Raw genomic sequence first — 21,257 nt, 5'->3', positions numbered from 1 at the left:
ACTATCATTCAAAAAGGCTCAGAGTTGGCACAAAGCAAGACATAAAATTATGTGAACTTCAATTACATGAGCCATCTGTGTTTTACAAATACAGTATCAATTTCAAAGGCTTAGAGAGGCTTGTGGATATTAAATAACAGGGGATAGTTGTAAAGATTTTTGCCTGCAGGAATATAGGCTTGTGCTGAGGAATGGGCCAGACGATTTAAAGCAGATACTGTCATTAGCAGGAATATGTACAGCTTTGGCTGATTTTATGGTTTTTTTGGTTTGTTGTTGTTGTTGAATCAGTGGAGCATAGGTAAAACTACAAGCACCACAGTCAGAACTGTCAAACTTGGTATAATATTGGGCAAGATATTTTGTCTCTGAGCCTCAGTGTACTTATCTGTAAAATGGGTAATCTAGTAGTACCCATCTCATAAGGTTATTGTCAAGATAAAGTGACTTATAGTGTATTATGCCCTTAGAATAATACCTAGTTTATAATATGTGCTTAAAAAACCATGATATGCAAAATAGAAGGTACTCAGTACCTTCTACTGAGTTTTTCTGTGAATCTATAACTCTTAAAATCAAGTCTATTAAAAAGTATTTAATACAATAATTTTATGTTACTGTTTTCTGTTGCTATCTTTTCTTGATACTCAATGGAAAAATAGATAACATATTCTAGGAAAGGGAACAAAAAATTTAGGGAGAAGCCAAGTGATGGGACTTCCTTCAGTATAACATGGAAAACATGGCCCTGAAACGAGTGGCCCTGTTTGGAGAGGAGTCCAGCATAATGGTTTAAGAAAATCAGATGCGCTTGATATTGAATTTCAGTTCTGACTTACGTTAATGATTTAACTAAGGAAAGTTGCTTTCCTCTGTGAACCTCAGTTTCCTAATTTTAAAACATTGAAAATAATAATACCTCCCTACTTCACAGGTTTGGTGAGAAAATTAAATGAAATAATGTAAAATAATGAAAATAAAAAGTACTCAGCCCTCTCTACCGTGAGTTAAATGCTTAATAAATATTAGCATTTATCATGATCATAATTATCATCTTCATTGTCATCTTCAGCATAATCGTATATAACTTTTTATAGTCATCGTAAAATGCTCTTTTTAGATTATAAAACTGAAATGTCTTCTTCAGAAAATTTGTATATGGCAAAGATAGAGAAATCTATATAGAAAATAAGATTATATATAACAGCTGTTTTTCTTTTGATACAAATATTTATAGCCTTTTACATAGTGATTGTTCTGTACATAATTTTGCTTATTTTTTTATTTAATATTTTGCCAACAGTTTCCTAAGCATTTAAATGTCATTTTAATAATAGTGTATCAAATGAATATGCTTTGATTTATGTAATATTTTTATTCTAGACATTTTGTATGCTTACATTCTTAAAATTATGAACAATAACACAAATTATAATATTCACTTATTAAATAGTTCAACACATATTTATTGATCACTGACCTAGGAGATGGATTTAGAACTGTGAGCAAACAGGAAAAAAATTTTGCCACAAACAGCTTACATCCTAAATTTTTAATTTATCATTTATTTAGGACAGATTTTTAGAAGTGGCATTTCTGAGACACAGAGCATGAATATTTTCAAGTCTTGTGATGTATTTTGTTTTTCATAAAAGGCAAATTAAATTATGTTTTCATTCTGGTATGTGAAAATAGCTCTTTTACCACATACTTAACAGCACAGATATTGATTTTTTTTTCTTTTTTTTTGTTTTTGAGAAGGAGTCTCGCTCTGTTGCCCAGGCTGGAGTGCAGTGGCACGATCTTGGCTCACTGCAAGCTCCACCTCCTGGGTTCACGCCATTCTCCTGCCCCAGCCTCCTGAGTAGCTGGGACTACAGGCGCCCACCACCATGCCCAGCTAACTTTTTGTATTTTTAGTAGAGACTGGGTTTCACCGTGTTAGCCAGGATGGTCTCGATCTCCTGACCTCGTGATCCACCCGCGTCGGCCTCCCAGAGTGCTGGGATTACAGGCGTGAGCCACCGCGCCCAGCCAGATATTGATTGTTAACTCTATTCTTCAATATTCGTTTAGTAACAAATTAAGATATGTTAATTTGCATTTTAAATTTGAGTAAGGTAGAAGTTTTCAAATATGTTATTACCTGTAGGTATTTCCTAATTTGAAAAGAATGAAATTTAGATGTCAGTGGTCTATTTGTTTATAAGAGGCAAAATGGGACTTCAGTGCTAATCTAAATCCAAATCCTATATTTTTTATACCCCATTCTACCAAATGAGATCTATAGAATAGGAATTTCCTCTCAACATGGAGAAGAATATTCTAAGTCTCGGAACTGCTATTGAGTAATGTGGCCTACTATGTGGATGTAAATTAAAGTTTAGAATGGAACCTATGTTTAAGGAGTGCCAGCCTGTAAGGCTGCAGAAACTGCTAGGTTCCAGAGGGCCTCCCAAGCCTGAGAGTCTGACAACACCCACACATACAAACATGAGATACCACACAAACATACACAAGAAACCGCACAAACATACATACATATTTTTAGAGTTTGGTTCTTTTTTAAATTTCGCTTTGTAATTTTGTTTGTTTTCCTTTTTATTTTTGAAACGGGGTCTCACTTGGTCACCCAGGCAGTAGTGTGATTATGGCTCACTGCAGCCTCAACCTCCTGGGCTCAAGCATTCTTCCCACCTCAGCCTCCCAAGTAGCTGAGACTACAGACGTGCACCGCCACACATGGCTAATTTTAATTTTTTTTTGTAGAGATAGGGTCTTGCTATATTGTTCAGGCTGGTCTCAAACTCCTGGACTCAAGTAATCTTTTTGCCTGAAGTTGGTCTCAAACTCCTGGCCTTCAGCAATCCTCCCACCTTGGTCTCCCAAAGTGCTGGGATTACAGCATAAGCCACCGTGCCTGGCCTCATGGTAATTTTAACCTGTAGGAGAATGGGTGGGAGGATCCAGAGGGCCTGAGTAAAGTAGAACTGGGACAATGAAGATACCACCTTGATGGATGCCAGCAGAAAGGTGTCTTCTTGGGCTTCTGAATGTGAAGAGGAGGAGTTCCTTGAGACAAGAAGAGAACTTCTGTTAGCTCTGGATCCCTCTTTATGTGTCTGTATGTCCACGCATACATTTAATATTTATTGAGTATATGGCATGTGCTAGGCATTGTATTTATATACATTTACTGGTGAGCAAGACATGCATAATTCCTCCAGGGATCTTGATTTAGTCATTCTAATGGACACATGCACACACCTTCATAAACAGGACATTACTGTGTGACAAATGTTACAACAGGAAATGCAGGGCACCGTGGAAGGAAACCGATGGAGCATTTGGTGCTCTACCATTGGAAAGGGAGGAGCTATCTGTGAAAATGTCCTTGAGGAAGCAACTTCAAAGCTGAGACCCCTGCAAGGATTGCATTTAGTCACTCGTAGGGACAGGCTGATCAGCCAGTGTAAAGTTTATTTCCTCCTGAGCAATGGGATTGTGACTTCAATATGTTTGTGAGTTTCCTTGGCTGAAGCTTTCTCACGTTACATGTCATTGTTCAGTATCACACAACTAAAACACCTACAAGTAAATCCTGACTTTAGCTTAATGTCAGACTTGAGGTTGTAAGGTAAAATCAGAGATGAGAGGAGTCAAGGATAGGATCAAAGTCTCTTCTAGAGGAATATGGTCAGGAGAGAGCACAACCTTAGAAATTGGGGGGTGGGTGTTGCTTGAAACAGGTGTTGAGGAAGAATGCAGGAGTTCTGAGGTTTCTGATGTGACTCGGGGGTCTGAAAGTTACTGCTGACCAGGATAGAAAAAGATGAGAAGAAACTTGGCCAGGTAGAGAAGATGGAAGCAGTCCCAAGGAACCATGGAAGGAGGTGTATTTCCGGAGGTGAGTTAGAGCAAATGGCATTTACCTGGTCTCTGCCAGGCTCTCCTCTGGGTGCTCTGGTATTTATTGTTCTTTTTAGTTTTTATTTAGTTTCATTTTAGTTTTAGTTACATTGATGATGACCTTCAATAAAGTTGCCTTCTGGATAGCTTTGATGCTACCAAAAATGCCAGTTCTCAGCTGTAGGAGGAGGCATTAAAATCTAAGCAAGAGAAGTTCAGTTTTTTAAAGCCGCAACTCCAGAAATAAATTTGCCCATATTTTATTTAGGACAGGGGCAAAAAATCTTTAAGAGCATGCTATATACTCAATACTCCAAATTTTCAGTCCAATTTGGGGCCTTCTTATAGGCCTCTAGGGGGAGTTTTAGCCCCAGGACTCATTTACTGGCCTTTTTAAGACCTAGGAACTTGATAATGGCACAGTGGATCTCCTTGGTCTTAATACTGTATATGATTGGGTTAAGCATGGGAGGCACAAAAAGGTAGACATTGGCCATAAGAAGATGAATAGCAGGTGGGGCATGCTTCCCAAAACGGTGCACCAGGGACAGCCCCATCATGGGCACAAAGAATACTAGCACAGCACAGAGATGAGCGGTGCATGTCTGAAAGGCACGGCGCTGCTCCTCTTGGGAGGCCAGGCCTGCTGCTGTGTGCAGGATCAGTCCATAGGACAGTGCGATGAGCACCAGGTCCAGCATCACAATGAAAACTACCACCATCAGTCCATACAGATTATTGAAGGTGGTATCTGTGCAGGCCAGCTGTATCACTTCCTGGTGCAGGCAAAATGAGTGGGAGAGGACCACAGATCCACAGTAGGGAAAAGCCTTCAGGAGGAGGACAATAGGGATAGTGGCCACAGGTCCCCGGAAGATGACAATTAGGCCTGCCCTGACCACTCGCTGGCCAGTGATAATGACCGAATACCTCAGAGGGTAGCAGATGGCCACAAAGTTAAAGGACATCATGAGGAGCACTGAGGACTCCATGAAGGAAAAAGAGTGGATGCAGAACATCTGGATTTGACACGCTCCAAAGTAGATACTATGGGAGTTAAACCAGAAGATCCCCATAGTGGTGGGCAACGTGGACACACACAGCCCCAGGTCAGTGAGGGCCAGCAAGGATAGTAGATAGTACACGGGTGTGTGCAGACGAGGGTTGGTCTTAATAATGATCAGAATGAAACAATTGCTTGAGATGGCAACCATGTACATAAAGAAAAAGGGGATGAAAATCCAGTGTTTGATGCCTTCCAATCCAGGAAAGCTGGTGAGATAGAATATGGGGCTAAACTGAGTAATGTTGGATAGCAGCATGAATTGAGGACTGAGCGAATATTGGACTGACATTCCTCAGGGATTGAGCTGAAAATAAATGGGTATTTCTGGTTATTAATTCTTCAGCTTCACTAACATTCACAACATCACAAGCAGTACCATGGTCATCATCACCTTTAGTATTATCTACTCCACCCTTATGAATTCTGCCAATCTCACTACTTTATTGAACTTTCTTTGATAACCTCGCCCTCACCAGTTTTCCTCTGTATTTCAATTATTTCAGTTCCTCTCTGCCTCTTTGCTGGTGTGCCTTTATTGCTCAACCCTTAAGTATAGTTCTTCCCATCCTTGGCAATTTTCTGGCCATATTCTATTATTTCTTCTTAATGTCATCCACTACCATGATTTCATTTACCATCCATATATTGATAAATAACAAATATATAATTCCAGAACTTGTCTTTCTTTCTCTTGATTTCCAGACTCTAGCAACATCTGTACTTTTCATTATCTCAGTGGCTCAAGTCAAATGTCATGTTTTATGTTAGACTTCTCCATAACACATCTCTCCGTAGTATCTAATCAACCAATCACCAAGTCCTGGGGTTTCTGTTTACTGAATACCTCAAGTCTGTTTACTCACCGTCACCTTCATTGATGCTATTCTAATTCAGATCACTCTTTCGGGACTCTTCCAGTGACTCATCTTTTGTACTACTGTATTCAGTTGACTACTATATAGCAAGAGAGACATATACATAAACAAGTTTTTAATGAAGTAAAAAAGGTTTAAAATGACATTCAAGACCCTACCTTATTTTCTCTCTGTGTATATCCTATTTTCTTATCTATCCTAATTTTCTCTGTATATTCACGGTGTTAATGACACTAAACAATTCTTCCAGTTTATCTAGTATGCTTGCTCATAGGTAAACATTTGTATTTTCATTCTTCCTGGAATAAAAACATTTTTTCCTGAAATAGCTTTCCCTTAATCTTTGTCTAGTTAACTTCTACTAATATAACCCACCTTAGCTTAGATACGATGTCCTTCAGAAGGCCTTCTTAAATTCCCCAAGTTTAGTTTGAATACCCTCTCCTATGTGTTCCTGTAGTTCACTATGCACTAATTACCATGATATTTTCCCTGCAGCATTGTCAATTTCTGTATTGCCTCTATAATGTGAATGCCTTGTGGACATAAACCATGACTGTCTCTTTTTTAATTTTAATATTAGCTCTAGGGATTGACTTTTTTAGCCACCACATCATTGGAATCCTTTAAATATTATTTGAATAAATTATTAAATATGTATCATTACCATTAATCTTACTTCAATGATTATTTCAATATTCAATTATTTCAATAATTATTTATTAATTGATTCAATAAATACATATTGAAATTGTATTACATGGCAGACATAATTCTATTAGGTTGGTGCAAAAGTAATTGTGGTTTTTACCATTACTTTCAATGGCAAGAACTGCAATTACTTTTACACCTAGGTACTGAAAATACAATGAACAGAAACAGAACAGAGACAAAAATAGACACATACATACATACTGCAATGCAAGGTAATGTAATGCAATAAAGAAATATGGAGCAAAGGAGGAAGGTAAGAGTGATGCATTTTATATAGGGTAGTCAGAGAAGACCTCCCTGAGTAGGTAATTTTAGAGAAGAAATCAAAATCAGAGGGCAAGTGTGTGGCTATCTTAGGGAAAAACATTCAAGGAAGGAGGAAGAACAACTGAAAGTTCCCGAAGCAGAGAGCAGCTTGACAAGTTTAAAAGACAAAAGAAGGCCAATGTATATTCAATGGAGGAAGCAAGGTGGGGAATGGTAGCAAATGCACTTGAAGTAGCAGCTAAATGCTACGTCATGTATGATCTTGCAGGTCACGCCAGCTACTTTGAATTTTATTATACTTGTGAGTTTCGAGTTGAGAGCAGAGGTGCTGCATGGTTATAAGGCTTACATCACTTTGGCAAGGGGTAAAAAATAGTCCACGTTTATCTTTTCCATTTCTTCACTTCTCAGTTTACTACTCAACCAACCACCCTATAATGTTTTTTTTAAAACCCACTTAGCTAAAGCAATGCTCCTTAAATTCACCAGTGACTTCTAGGGGCCAAATGCAATGGAGAGTCTTAATCATACCTGCTTTTATTGATTTTTTTGTGCAATAGTTGTGTGCTCTGGCCATGCCTTCCTTTTTAGAGCTCTCTGTAGAAATTCTTAATGCCAAGATCTGCTGGTTGTCTTCTGATTTTTGTGATAGCTTCTATGCACTCTCTTATTTCCGTTGCTCAAATATTTATGTTATTCAGTTTACTGTCCTTGAACACCTTAACTTCTCATTCATTATATTATCTATTATTATTATTACTTATACAGTGGTGGCTCTTAGACATTAATCTCTAGTCCAGATAACTCCGTTACATATCAGGCCTGAGTTTCTGCCTTCTCAGTAGGTGTTTCCAAAAGGATACTGATGAAACTCAACATGTCTAATATTGAGCCCAGCATCAGCATCCATCTTTTCACACCTGATTCTTCTCATATTTATGCATTTTTTATAATATTATTCACCATTTCCTGCCATTCAAGACAACATTTTTGAGCTGATGCTCTACTCAACCCTCTCCCTCTTTCTGTATCTAATTTTTAACTAAGTTCTTTTAATCTACCCCTGTAATCTATTCATCTTCATCTCTGTAGCTGATGTCCTTGTTCTTAGCTTTTCCACATCTGCTTGCCTGACCTGTCATTCAACATGCAAAGCCAGGCTCCTCCTTCCCTTGGTCCATCCTCTACTGCAGCCACCGAGATTATGCAGCAAGTGCTAACTCTATGAATCACTGCACTGTTTTCAGTCCTTCAGTAGCTCCCATCATTAGAATAAAGTTCAAACTTGTAAAAGATCTGTGGTGATCGTCCAATTTATTGAGGCCATACATGATTTAGATGCTGTGAAAAGCTTGACATAATCATGAATATTTCCTGTAACTATGAAACATTTTATCCCTACTTCACAAGGAGAAAACTACAAAAAGGTAAACAATCATCCCAAGGCCTGGTAGTGAGCGAAAATCAGGATAAGATATGAACCTTTGTCTCTCTATGCATGGCCCTGGTAGCCTCAAACACCCTGTAACACCATCTTTAGCCAGGCCCTTCTTGTTTTGGCACCTTTCCAAACCCATCTTTTCCCAGTCAACACACCCATATCATTGTTTTCTTCAATTCCCTACACATACTTTTCTTGTTTTTATGCTTCTGTATTTATTGCTTTCTTGGCAAAAACCACCCATTTTTCCAACCAGTAAACACTTGCGGATCCTTTAAGACTTAGTACAAATATCACTTCTTCTGTCAAATCTCTCCTGACTTCCTTTTGTAGCATTAGGTGAATCTTTCTCTGTTCTCACGTAGTACCTGTAATGTACTATTAAGGTGTAAATACACACACACATTCTTTATATTTTTATATTTATATATACTTATTGATATATATATAGAACATACTTACACATCCATATAAGTACAAATGTGTATAAGTTTAACATATAAGTGTATAGATTTACTCATATATACTTTATAGAATATACATTTTAGTATATACATTATATATTCTTTATATACTTTATAGATATTTTTATATATAAGTATAGAGTATACATATATGTGTCTGTATATTTATATATGTAAACATAAATATACAAAAATATATATTTGTACACATACTTATACTGATATATACTTTGTACAACATATTTATATATTATAGGTAGTATTTATAAATATTCTTTATTATACATGTTTAGAACATAAATTTATATTGGCAAAAACTGCCATTAATTTCTCACCAACCTAATAATTCATTTTTTAAGTTGATTAGACTGGAATTCTCTAAAGGCCCCTGGAGCCTGACAGTGTCTAAGATGTGGTAGGTACCACTATACATATATTTTTTTGCATGAAAAACTAAATGGGTGAATAAATAAAGTACTCACCTCTTATCCTGATTCTTTGTGCCTGGGGTTCTGTTGTCAGCTCTGTGTTCACCAACTTCAGAGTGATGAGATGGACAGGGAGAAGGATCTGGTAGAAACAAGATGTCTATACAGAGACAATGACAGGGCTGGGATTATTTCTCTTGGAAAGGATACTTCCTCTTGGGAAGGAAGCTTTAGGGGATTTCTCCTAGCAAGAGAGATAATTATCCATGATAGGAGAGCAACAGTCATTTTTTCATGTCTACTAAGCAATGGAGGAGTCCACTCAGAGCAGTCAGTTACATCTAATTACAACATAATTATAATATTCAAGGCAGAGTAGATTCATCTTAGATCACAGGAGAAAATTCCTGAAAAGAGATTTTCAGTATACAATGAGTAATTGGCTCTCTAACTCACCTGTGTCTAAATATTGTTTTGTTTGAATTTAATATTAGTTATTTTTTAATGAACTACATTGGTGGAGGATACTGTTTCTTGTAAATAGGAGAATATGCAAAAGACGCTGCACCTAAACACAGGGACTTGAACCAGATTATTCATTTTTGAACCCCTAGAGAACATTTCCACAGTGGTCAAACTCATCTGTAAACATGCCTGTTTTTAGTAGGATAGAGGAGGATTTTGGAAGGCGAAGGCCATATCCTGGATACTGGGGAAGTTACAAGGTGTTGTTTGGATTAAAATAAGCAGATTGAGGATGGGGTCTTTTCTATGTTAACTGGACCAGCATATAAAATGCATTTAATAATTTGTTGAATAAGTGAATGACTGTTTTTCTGATGAGAGAAAGGACAGGGTGTGTATACCAGATGGCTTGGCAGGAAAGAGTATAGAGACCAGAGGGCTTCTGCCATCCTGACCTCTAGACATGATCCAGGGAGGGGCTGGCCTGGCCATGCAGGCACTCATCAGGGGAGTGAGGCAGCCCTGCCTCCTGGCCTTCCTAACAGAATACTGCAAATGAGCTCGCCTCTTTTCCAGCAAGAGAAGGTCCTGTTTTCTGTTCTTTCTCTGGCTCTGGTTCTGTGCATAGACTCTGAGAATATCAGAAGAGATTCTGTGAGAACCCTGGTTTCTAAGACTTCATTTTCCAAGTGAAAAATCTAAGGCCCAGACTGCTGTATATGGTGGTTCACACTTATAATCCTGGCAACTTGGAAGAATAAGGTGGGAGGATTGCTTGAATCTGGTTTGAGTTTACAGTGAGCTATGATTACACCACTGCACTGTAGCCTGGGTAACAGAGCTAGACCTCATTTCTAAAAACAACAAACAAAGAAACAACAACAAAAGAAAACAAAGAAATAAAAATCCCATTAGGCTTAGTGCAGGGAATGTGGGGAATCCATTTGGCTAAGGACATTCAAACATTTGGGGGAAAAGCCATAATTGTAACTGAGACCATGTCTTTTTGGGCTCACTGCTTTTGTGATACCTATGCATTCCCATTTTCTCGCATTTTCTCCCTCCTCTCTCCTATGTCCCCCTGATTACCCACTCCTGAAACCCCGGCACAAGACAGTAGTGAGACTCACCAGCAGGTAATAACAAAAATGTGAAGCCAAGGAGTGGGTTCCAAAGGAAGAAAGAAGAGTATAGATAAGGATGACACAAGGGTCACTGAGAGGCACAAGGCTGTGGCTGTCACAGAAGGATTTATCCTCCTAAAGACCACGTCTCCAGCTGGGAGAACTTAATGGTAAACAAAGGGTCCCCAGGGCTGGGAATCCTATGGGCAGGAAACTTTCTTTATCTCCACCCCTGTCTCCTGAAGCTGAAGAGCCCTAACTTTTTAGCATTCAGTCCCCAGGTTTTGGCTACACAGACATCTGCTGCAACAAAAGTACTACTGCCTTATCTGTTTATTTTTAATTTCATAAAGAAGTCAATTCATATCACTTATCATTTTATTTACTGTCTTCTGTTATCCACTAGTAATGGACCCGTCGTTTTCCAGAGAGGTCGGATGTAGTATATGAAGAGGATTATCCATGTGATGTTCACAGTGGCTTTTAAATTGCACATCTGCCTTGAAGCACCACAATCACCACTACTTCAGGATTCTCTCACTCCTGCACTCATTTTCCTGTCTATTTTTATATTTCCATTTACCGCAGATAATTAAATTGCCCTCCATCTCTGCCAGCCTCTATATCTTTGGACCTAGAAGTCAATCTTGCATATTCAATCCTACCCCAAACAAATGTCCAGGTCAGTGTCTCAGGCTTTCCCAAATCTCTCTACTTCATCTTCGAATGCACTGGACATTCCTTCAATGAGCCCTACAACAAGTAGCCTTTACAAAACTTTTTTGCTTCTTTTCTGGTAGCAAATGCCATCAACATTTAGAAAAAAAAAATAAATAGTCTTGTACTTCTTCCCCAGACTATGCTACAGAACCTGAGTTAATGTGATCAGGTCATGTGTACATTTCTCTTTTCTTTCAAAACTCACACACAACCTCTCCACCACAAACACACACACACTCTTGGAGACTGGCATGAAGCAAGGTATTACATCCTTTAAATAGGGCATGGTTGATTAGAGTTGTGTGGGGATGAGCTCCAAAATGGGGCATACAGATCTAAAACCAGGACAGAGACCCATGAAGTTTATGACATGCCAGTGTGATCAGACCACACCCAGACAGAAGTGGCACCACCTTACACCGGGTAAGTAACTGGTTGTTAGGGCCAAAGTGTAGGAGAGTCAGGGTGATAGGACAAGATGCAGAGAGCAGAATGTCTTATTAAATTGTAGTTATGAGGAAGGTTCTGGCTTGGGTACAATAGGAAGGAGCTGAGCATCTTCATTTAGGCTTGTAGGAGAGGGCACCACTACCAGAAAAATTTGAGAAAATCCTGCATTTATTAAGAACATGATTTTAGCCTATTTCACTGGGATCCTAGCCAAGGACAGGATAGCAGCAACAATGCTGCTATTATTACCAGCAAAAGCAAATATTGCTATTATTCAGGGGCATCTATCACATATAAGATAGGAAAACAACTATCTTAGCGCAATGTAAGAGATGGACATAGCAATTATATTAATATTTGTGGGTAGCACCTGGCCCACAGGTGAGGGCCAGGGAAGGCCCCAACCTGAGCTATGAAGACTAAGTAAGAATCAACCACAGATGGGGCTTTATAGAAAGGTATTTCCAAAAAGGAAGGGTAGTGTAAGCAAGGGCATGGAGGTGAGGAAAAGTTGTTTATGTGTTTTGAGAACTATAAGATTTTCCGGTGCTCAAATATAACATTTAAGAGAGTTAATACCTTGGAATAAAACAGTAGAGGTAGGCAGGGGCAAGACCCTGAATGAGTTTATATGACATGTCAAACATGGTACACATTTTGATGGTTGGGTTTAAAAAGGCAGGAGATAACAATCATATTTTCCAGAGTACATTGTTAACAATATGCAGGAAGGATTTAAAGTCTGCACTGGAAACAGATGTTATTTTGGTGTATGGAGCTGGATGCAGATATGTAATTGACAGCTTTTTACGTAGATAAACAATACTGTTTAGTCGATAACCTACCATTTAGAGATCTCTAATATTTGCTTACTTTTTAAAACTAACGTCTGTATAATAGCTTTATATTCTATTTCTCTGAATTATATAATTGAAGGACCAGTTTCCAAGCAATAGATTTATTTGAAAACCAAATGAAAGAACTCAGCATTTTTGATTCTTTATTGCTCTAAATGATCTTCAGATTTGTTTTATCATATCACAAAATAGTCCTCTTTGAAGTGTGACTGAAATTCCATTAAACATTCTCATCAATTTTCATTGACGTGCATTAAGTGCGTCCTGCGAGAAACTGTGATCAAGAACTTGAAGATAGACAGATAAACATGTCATGGTCTTGCCTTTATGAAGCTCACATTGAGTAAAGATGTTAGACTGTTCAATGAAGTTTCCAAAATAGGGTCACTAGCCCAGGCTAGGAAGGCAGAGGTAGTTTCTGAAGCCTGGAGGCCAAGAGGAGGATGATGGGGACAATGAAGGAGCAAGTCCTCGGACCTATCTCTATCACCGTGGGTAATGATGCGAATATTAGGTGAAGTGAATGTGGGTGCATGATGGTTGGGGAAGGTGAAGTATCAACACATTAGTGTGAGTCATTCAGGCCTTAACCTTTAAGGTATTAGATAGAATTCATTATTAAAGAATCTAAATCCATTACTAAAAGTGAAAAGTGTCACTGTAACAGTGTGCCTATTTGTTAATGTGCAAATGGTTTTCATTGCATGTAATATTGTTTGTGTGTGTGTGTGTGTGTGAGAGAGAGAGAGAGAAACAGCGAGCGAGCGACAGAGAGAGAGAGGTGGGGTGGGGGTATGGTGGGGTGGAAAGCCTGGCTTTCAAGGGGCCAGTATAAGTTTTATTTAAGGAACCTCTATCCAGAATTGATACCTAGCCAGCCCACTGAGCCAGGCTTGGTGAAGTAGGAGATTCCTTCAGGAGAACTGAATCCCCAAGGTCTGTACACATGCTGTGGTTTTCCAATGTAGCCACCAGGGGGAGCATTCAGCCCAAGGATAGGCTTAAATTCTGACCAGCACCAAGGCCCTATCCCCAGGGCGCAAGAAAAGGTGGCGCTTCTTCCAGCACCACCTTCCCGTGTCCTCAATACCCACTACACAGCTGAAAGCTGCCAACCAGTTCATTCTTCCTTTGAGGATGATCTTCCTCTCTCTCATGCACAAAATAGACATATCTACATCTTACAAAACATAAAAACTAAAATTGATGGAGAGAGATAGGTTTTCTTAGCTTTTTCAGATTTTTACAGATGGTAATCTCACACAAATCTATGTGTGTGGCCTTTAGTCTTAATCATATTGACCAAGCCTTAAATCCCCACTCTGACCAGAAACAGACCTAAATAAAATCCTTACTCACAGGGTTCTCAATGTCTCCAGACTCACAACAGACTCTTTTTAGGTGTCTCTGTCACAGAAAATGGCCACAAGGTCACCTCACTCTCAGGCCTGTTAGAACAAGTCCTTCCCAGAAGAACTCCATTTTGTGGTGTGAGATCGATGCGGGTCTTTCAGACTGGAGAGACCCACAGAAGTTAGGATTGCCAAAAGGGTCTTCTGGACTGGTCCACAGCCCCTAAGAAATTTTCGTGTTGCAATTCATTTTGTCCATCCCCCTGCCTCCCTGGACACCTGCATCTGTGTGTGCACAGAGAGTCTGGAAGGTTTACAGAGAAGTCTCCACATCTTCCCACAGCAACTCTTTCAGAAACGCCTTCTTTCGTAACATCCTACCTCTCTTCAGTCATTATGAAAGGGAACCGATTTTCATTTTCATTGTGAAAACTTTTCAGAGAGACCCCTTTTGGGAAACCATCTCTTCTCCCCACTCCAAGTTGGGCTAAAGTTTTAGTGTATTTTGCATATTTTGATTTGCTATAACAGAGTACCTGAGTCTGGGTAGCGTATTTTTTTTTTTTTTTTAAGTTTTGTTTGGTTCATGATTCTGGTGACTTAAAAGTCCAAGATCGGGCGGTTGCATCTGATAAAGGTCTCATGCTGGTTCCAAACATGGCAGAAAGCAGACAAAGAGCAAGTGCATGCAAGGAGATCACATGATGAGAGAGGACGCCAGGGAGAGAAACCCAGAAAGCCAGACTCATGGGAAAGTATCAAGCTGTCCACCATATGTGAAATTAGAATTCTAAAAGGAGAGAAAAAATGGATTAAACATTTTTTGAGGAATTATTGACCGAATGTTTCAAAATCTGGACATAAAGAAAATCTATTAATTCATATCTTTAGCTAATCTTGAGCAATGTCAATTAAAAATAAAACAACTAAACGCATATCTTACAAATGGCATAAACAACAAATGTATACCAATCTTAAAAGCAGACATAGAAAAAGACACATTGCATACAAGAAAATTATTAGAGGAAACAATGGAAACCTGAAAAAAACTGGAACCTTATTTTTTATTTTTTTATTTTATTTATTATTATTATTATTATTTAAGTTTTAGGGTACATGTGCACAATGTGCCAGTTAGTTACATATGTATACATGTGCCATGTTGGTGTGCTTCACCCATTAACTCGTAATTTAGCATTAGGTATATCTCCTAATGCTATCCCTCCCCCCACCCCCACCCCACAACAGTCCCCAGAGTGTGATGTTCCCCTTCCTGTGTCCATGTGTTCTCATTGTTCAATTCCCATCTATGAGTGAGAATATGTGGTGTTTGGTTTTTTGTTCTTGCGATAGTTTACTGAGAATGATGATTTCCAATTTCATCCATGTCCCTACAAAGGACATGAACTCATCATTTTTTATGGCTGCATAGTATTCCATGGTGTATATGTGCCACATTTTCTTAATCCAGTCTATCATTGTTGGACATTTGGGTTGGTTCCAAGTCTTTGCTATTGTGAATAATGCTGCAATAAACATACATGTGCATGTGTCTTTATAGCAGCATGATTTATAGTCCTTTGGGTATATACCCAGTAATGGGATGGCTGGGTCAAATGGTATTTCTAGTTCTAGATCCCTGAGGAATCGCCACACTGACTTCCACAATGGTTGAACTAGTTTACAATCCCACCAACAGTGTAAAAGTGTTCCTATTTCTCCACATCCTCTCCAGCACCTGTTGTTTCCTGACTTTTTAATGATTGCCATTCTAACTGGTGTGAGATGGTATCTCATTGTGGTTTTGATTTGCATTTCTCTGATGGCCAGTGATGATGAGCATTTTTTCATGTGTCTTTTGGTTGCATAAGTGTCTTCTTTTGAGAAGTGTCTGTTCATGTCCTTTGCCCACTTGTTGATGGGGTTGTTTGTTTTTTTCTTGTAAATTTGTTTGAGTTCATTGTAGATTCTGGATATTAGCCCTTTGTCAGATGAGTAGGTTGTGAAAATTTTCCCCTATGTTGTAGGTTGCCTGTTCACTCTGATGGTAGTTTCTTTAGCTGTGCAGAAGCTCTTTAGTTTCATTAGATCCCATTAGTGAATTTTGGCTTTTGTTGCCATTGCTTTTGGTGTTTTAGACATGAAGTCCTTGCCCATGCCTATGTCCTGAATGGTAATGCCTGCATTTTCTTCTAGGGTTTTTATGGTTTTAGGTCTAACATTTAAGTCTTTAATCCATGTTGAATTAATTTTTGTATAAGGTGTAAGGAAGGGATCCAGTTTCAGCTTTCTACATATGGCTAGCCAGTTTTCCCAGCACCATTTATTAAATAGGGAATCCTTTCCCCAGTGCTTGTTTTTCTCAGGTTTGTCAAAGATCAGATAGTTGTAGATATGCGGCATTATTTCTGAGGGCTCTGTTCTGTTCCATTGATCTATATCTCTGTTTTGGTACCAGTACCATGCTGTTTTGGTTACTCTAGCCTGGTAGTATAGTTTGAAGTCAGGTAGCATGATGCCTCCAGCTTTGTTCTTTTGGCTTAGGATTGACTTGGCAATGCGGGCTCTTTTTTGGTTCCATATGAACTTTAAGGTAGTTTTTCCAATTCTGTGAAGAAAGTCATTGGTAGCTTGATGGGGATGGCATTGAATCTATAAATTACCTTGGGCATTATGGCCATTTTCATGATATTGATTCTTCCTACCCATGAGCATGGAATGTTCTTCCATTTGTTTGTATCCTCTTTTATTTCATTGAGCAGTGGTTTGTAGTTCTCCTTGAAGAGGTCCTTCACGTCCCTTGTAAGTTGGATTCCTAGGTATTTTATTCTCTTTGAAGCAATTTTGAATGGGAGTTCACTCATGATTTGGCGCTCTGTTTGTCTGTTATTGGTGTATAAGAATGCTTGTGATTTTTGCACATTGGTTTTGTATCCTGAGGCTTTGCTGAAGTTGCTTATCAGCCTAAGGAGATTTTGGGCTGAGACAATGGGGTTTTCTAGAGATACAATCATGTCATCTGCAAACAGGGACAATTTGACTTCCTCTTTTCCTAATTGAATACCCTTTTTTTCTGTCTCCTGCCTAATTGCCCTGGCCAGAACTTCCAACAGTATGTTGAATAGGAGTGGTGAGAGAGGGCATCCCTGTCTTGTGCCAGTTTTCAAAGGGAATGCTTCCAGTTTTTGTCCATTCAGTATGATATTGGCTGTGGGTTTGTCATAGATAGCTCCAATTATTTTGAAATACATCCCATCAATACCTAATTTATTGAGAGTTTTTAGCATGAAGAGTTGTTGAATTTTGTCAAAGGCCTTTTCTGCATCTATTGAGATAATCATGTGGTTTTTGTCTTTGGTTCTGTTTATATGCTGGATTACATTTATTGATTTGCATATATTGAACCAGCCTTGCATCCCAGGGATGAAGTCCACTTGATCATGGTGGATAAGCTTTTGGATGTGCTGCTGGATTCGGTTTGCCAGTATTTTATTGAGGTTTTTTGTATCCATGTTCATCAAGGGTATTCATCTAAAATTCTCTTTTTTGGTTGTGTCTCTGTCAGGCTTTGGTATCAGGATGATGCTGGCCTCATAAAATGAGTTAGAGAGGATTCCTTCTTTTTCTATTGATTGGAATAGTTTCAGAAGGAATGGTACCAGTTCCTCCTTGTACCTCTGGTAGAATTCGGCTGTGAATCCATCTGGTCCTGGACTCTTTTTGGTTGGTAAGCTATTGATTATTGCCACAATTTCAGATCCTGTTATTGGTCTATTCAGAGATTCAACTTCTTCCTGGTTTAGTCTTGGGATAGTGTATGTGTCAAGGAATTTATCCATTTTTTCTAGATTTTCTAGTTTATTTGCATAGAGGTGTTTGTAGTATTCTCTGATGGCAGTTTGTATTTCTGTGGGATCGGTGGTGATATCCCCTTTATCATTTTTTCTTGCGTCTATTTGATTCTTCTCTCTTTTCTTCTTTATTAGTCTTGCTAACAGTCTATCAATTTTGTTGATCCTTTCAAAAAACCAGCTCCCAGATTCATTAATTTTTTGAAGCGTTTTTTTTTTGTCTCTATTTCCTTCAGTTCTGCTCTGATTTTAGTTATTTCTTGACTTCTGCTAGCTTTTGAATGTGTTTGCTCTTGCTTCTCTAGTTCTTTTAATTGTGATGTTAGGGTGTCAATTTTGGATCTTTCCTGCTTTCTCTTGTGGGCGTTTAGAGCTATAAATTTCCCTCTACACACTGATTTGAATGTGTCCCAGAGATTCTGGTATGTTGTGTCTTTGTTCTCGTTGGTTTCAAAGAACATCTTTATTTCTGCCTTCATTTCGTTATGTACCCAGCAGTCATTCAGGAGCAGATTGTTCAGTTTCCATGTAGTTGAGTGGTTTTGAGTGAGTTTCTTAATCCTGAGTTCTAGTTTGATTGCACTGTGTTCTGAGAGACAGTTTGTTATAATTTCTGTTCTTTTACATTTGCTGAGGAGTGCTTTACTTCCAAGTATGTGGTCAATTTTGGAATAGGTGTGGTGTGGTGCTGAAAAAAATGTATATTCTGTTGATTTGGGGTGGAGAGTTCTGTAGATGTCTATTATGTCTGCTTGGTGCAGAGCTGTGTTCAATTCCTGGATATCCTTGTTAACTTTCTGTCTCGTTGATCTGTCTAATGTTGACAGTGGGGTATTAAAGTCTCCCATTATTAAAGTGTGGGAGTCTAAGTCTCTTTGTAGGTCTCTAAGGACTTGCTTTATGAATCTGGGTCCTCCCTGTATTGGGTGCATATATATTTAGGATAGTTAGCTCTTCTTGTTGAATTGATCCCTTTACCATTATGTAATGGCCTTCTTTGTCTCTTTTGATCTTTGTTGGTTTAAAGTCTGTTTTATCAGAGACTAGGATTGCAACCCCTGCCTTTTTTTGTTTTCCATTTGCTTGGTAGATCTTCCTCCATCCTTTTATTTTGAGCCTATGTGTGTGTGTGTGCACGTGAGATGGGTTTCCTGAATACAGCACACTGATGGGTCTTGACTTTTTATCCAATTTGCCAGTCTGTGTCTTTCAATTGGATCATTTAGTCCATTTACTTTTAAAGTTAATATTGTTATGTGTGAATTTGATCCTGTCATTATGATGTTAGCTGGTTATTTTGCTCGTTAGTTGATGCAGTTTCTTCCTAATCTCAATGGTCTGTACATTTTGGAATGATTTTGCAGCGGCTGGTACCGGTTGTGCCTTTCCATGTTTAGTGCTTCCTTCAGGAGCTCTTTTAGGTCAGGCCTGGTGATGACAAAATCTCTCAGCATTTGCTTGTCTGTAAAGTATTTTATTTCTCCTTCACTTATGAAGCTTAGTTTGGCTGGATATGAAATTCTGGGTTGAAAATTCTTTCCTTTAAGGATGTTGAATATTGGCCCCCACTCTCTTCTGGCTTGTAGAGTTTCTGCCGAGAAATCTGCTGTTAGTCTGATGGGCTTCCCTTTGTGGGTAACCCGACCTTTCTCTCTGGCTGCCCTTAACATTTTTTCCTTCATTTCAACTTTGGTGAATCTGACAATTATGTGTCTTGGAGTTGCTCTTCTCGAGGAGTATCTTTGTGGCGTTCTCTGTATTTCCTGAATCTGAATGTTGGCCTGCCTTGCTAGATTGGGGAAGTTCTCCTGGATAATATCCTGCAGAGTGTTTTCCAACTTGGTTCCATTCTCCCCGTCACTTTCAGGTATACCAATCAGATGTAGAGTTGATCTTTTCACATAGTCCCATATTTCTTGGAGGCTGTGTTAATTTCTTTTTATTCTTTTTTCTCTAAACTTCCCTTCTCACTTCATTTCATTCATTTCATCTTCCATTGCTGATACCCTTTCTTCCAGTTGATCGCATCGGCTCCTGAGGCTTCTGCATTCTTCACGTCATTCTTGAGCCTTGGCTCCAAAGCTCCATCAGCTCCTTTAAGCACTTCTCTGTATTGGTTATTCTAGTTATACATTCATCTAAATTTTTTTTCAAAGTTTTTATCTTCTTTGCCTTTGGTTTGAATTTCCTCCTGTAGCGCGGAGTAGTTTGATCATCTGAAGTCTTATTCTCTCAGCTCGTCAAAGTCATTCTCCATCCAGCTTTGTTCCGTTGCTGGTGAGGAACTGCTTTCCTTTGGAGGAGGAGAGGCGCTCTGCTTTTTAGAGTTTCCAGTTTTTCTGTTCTGTTTTTTCCCCAACTTTGTGGTTTTATCTACTTTTGGTCTTTGATGATGGTGATGTACAGATGGGTTTTTGGTGTGGATGTCCTTTCTGTTTGTTAGTTTTCCTTCTAACAGACAGGACCCTCAGCTGCAGGTCTGTTGGAATACCCTGCCGTGTGAGGTGTCAGTGTGCCCCTGCTGGGGGGTGCCTCCCAGTTAGGCTGCTCAGGGGTCAGGGGTCAGGGACCCACTTGAGGAGGCAGTCTGCCCGTTCTCAGATCTCCAGCTGTGTGCTGGGAGAACCACTGCTCTCCTCACAGCTGTCAGACAGGGACATTTAAGTTTGCAGAGGTTACTGCTGTCTTTTTGTTTGTCTGTGCCCTGCCCCCAGAGGTGGAGCCTACAGAGGCAGGCAGGCCTCCTTGAGCTGTGGTGGGCTCCACCCAGTTTGAGCTTCCCAGCTGCTTTGTTTACCTAAGCAAGCCTGGGCAGTGGCGGGCGCCCCTCCCCCAGCCTGGCTGCTGCCTTGCAGTTTGATCTCAGACTGCTGTGCTAGCAATCAGCGAGACTCCGTGGGCTTAGGACCCTCTGAGCCATGTGCAGGATATAATCTCCTGGTGTGCCATTTCCTAAGCCTGTCGGAAAAGCACAGTATTCGGGTGGGAGTGGTCCAATTTTCCAGGTGCCGTATGTCACCCCTTTCCTTGACCAGGAAAGGGAACTCCATGACCCCTTGCGCTTCCCGAGTGAGGCAATGCCGCACCCTGCTTCGGCTGGCACATGGTGCGCTGCACCCACTGTCTGGCACTCCCTAGTGAGATGAACCCCATACCTCAGATGGAAATGCAGAAATCACCCATCTTCTGTGTTGCTCATGCTGGGAGCTGTAGACCAGAGCTGTTCCTATTTAACCATCTTGGTTCAAAAACTGGAACTTTATTTGTGAAAGAA

General features: G+C 39.4%; 2 protein-coding genes across 2 annotated transcripts in view; one reads left to right on the top strand and one right to left on the bottom strand.

Annotated features, from left to right (window-relative positions):
• Positions 1–21,257, top strand: part of HBE1 (hemoglobin subunit epsilon 1) — a 254,659-nt gene that overhangs the window by 128,828 nt on the left and 104,574 nt on the right. The window lies entirely within an intron of this gene.
• Positions 1,404–10,865, bottom strand: OR51M1 (olfactory receptor family 51 subfamily M member 1). Its single transcript, XM_001162235.6, has 3 exons — positions 10,760–10,865; positions 9,219–9,324; positions 1,404–5,279 (listed from the first exon to the last, which is right to left on the bottom strand). Exon 3 carries the CDS (start codon positions 5,262–5,264, stop codon positions 4,287–4,289), a length of 978 nt encoding a protein of 325 aa, XP_001162235.4. The 5' UTR covers positions 5,265–5,279; positions 9,219–9,324; positions 10,760–10,865; the 3' UTR covers positions 1,404–4,286.

This window comes from Pan troglodytes, chromosome 9 (genome assembly GCF_028858775.2).
Source record: "Pan troglodytes isolate AG18354 chromosome 9, NHGRI_mPanTro3-v2.0_pri, whole genome shotgun sequence".
NCBI classification, from domain to species: domain Eukaryota; kingdom Metazoa; phylum Chordata; class Mammalia; order Primates; family Hominidae; genus Pan; species Pan troglodytes.
The sequence above is the reverse complement of the archived record's forward strand: the minus strand, read 5'-3'. Positions and strand labels throughout refer to the sequence as shown.

What these genes read in the sequence shown, in the direction of transcription:
- OR51M1 (XM_001162235.6), bottom strand. Translation starts at nt 5,264, where the DNA reads ATGTCAGTCCAATATTCGCTCAGTCCTCAATTCATGCTGCTATCCAAC.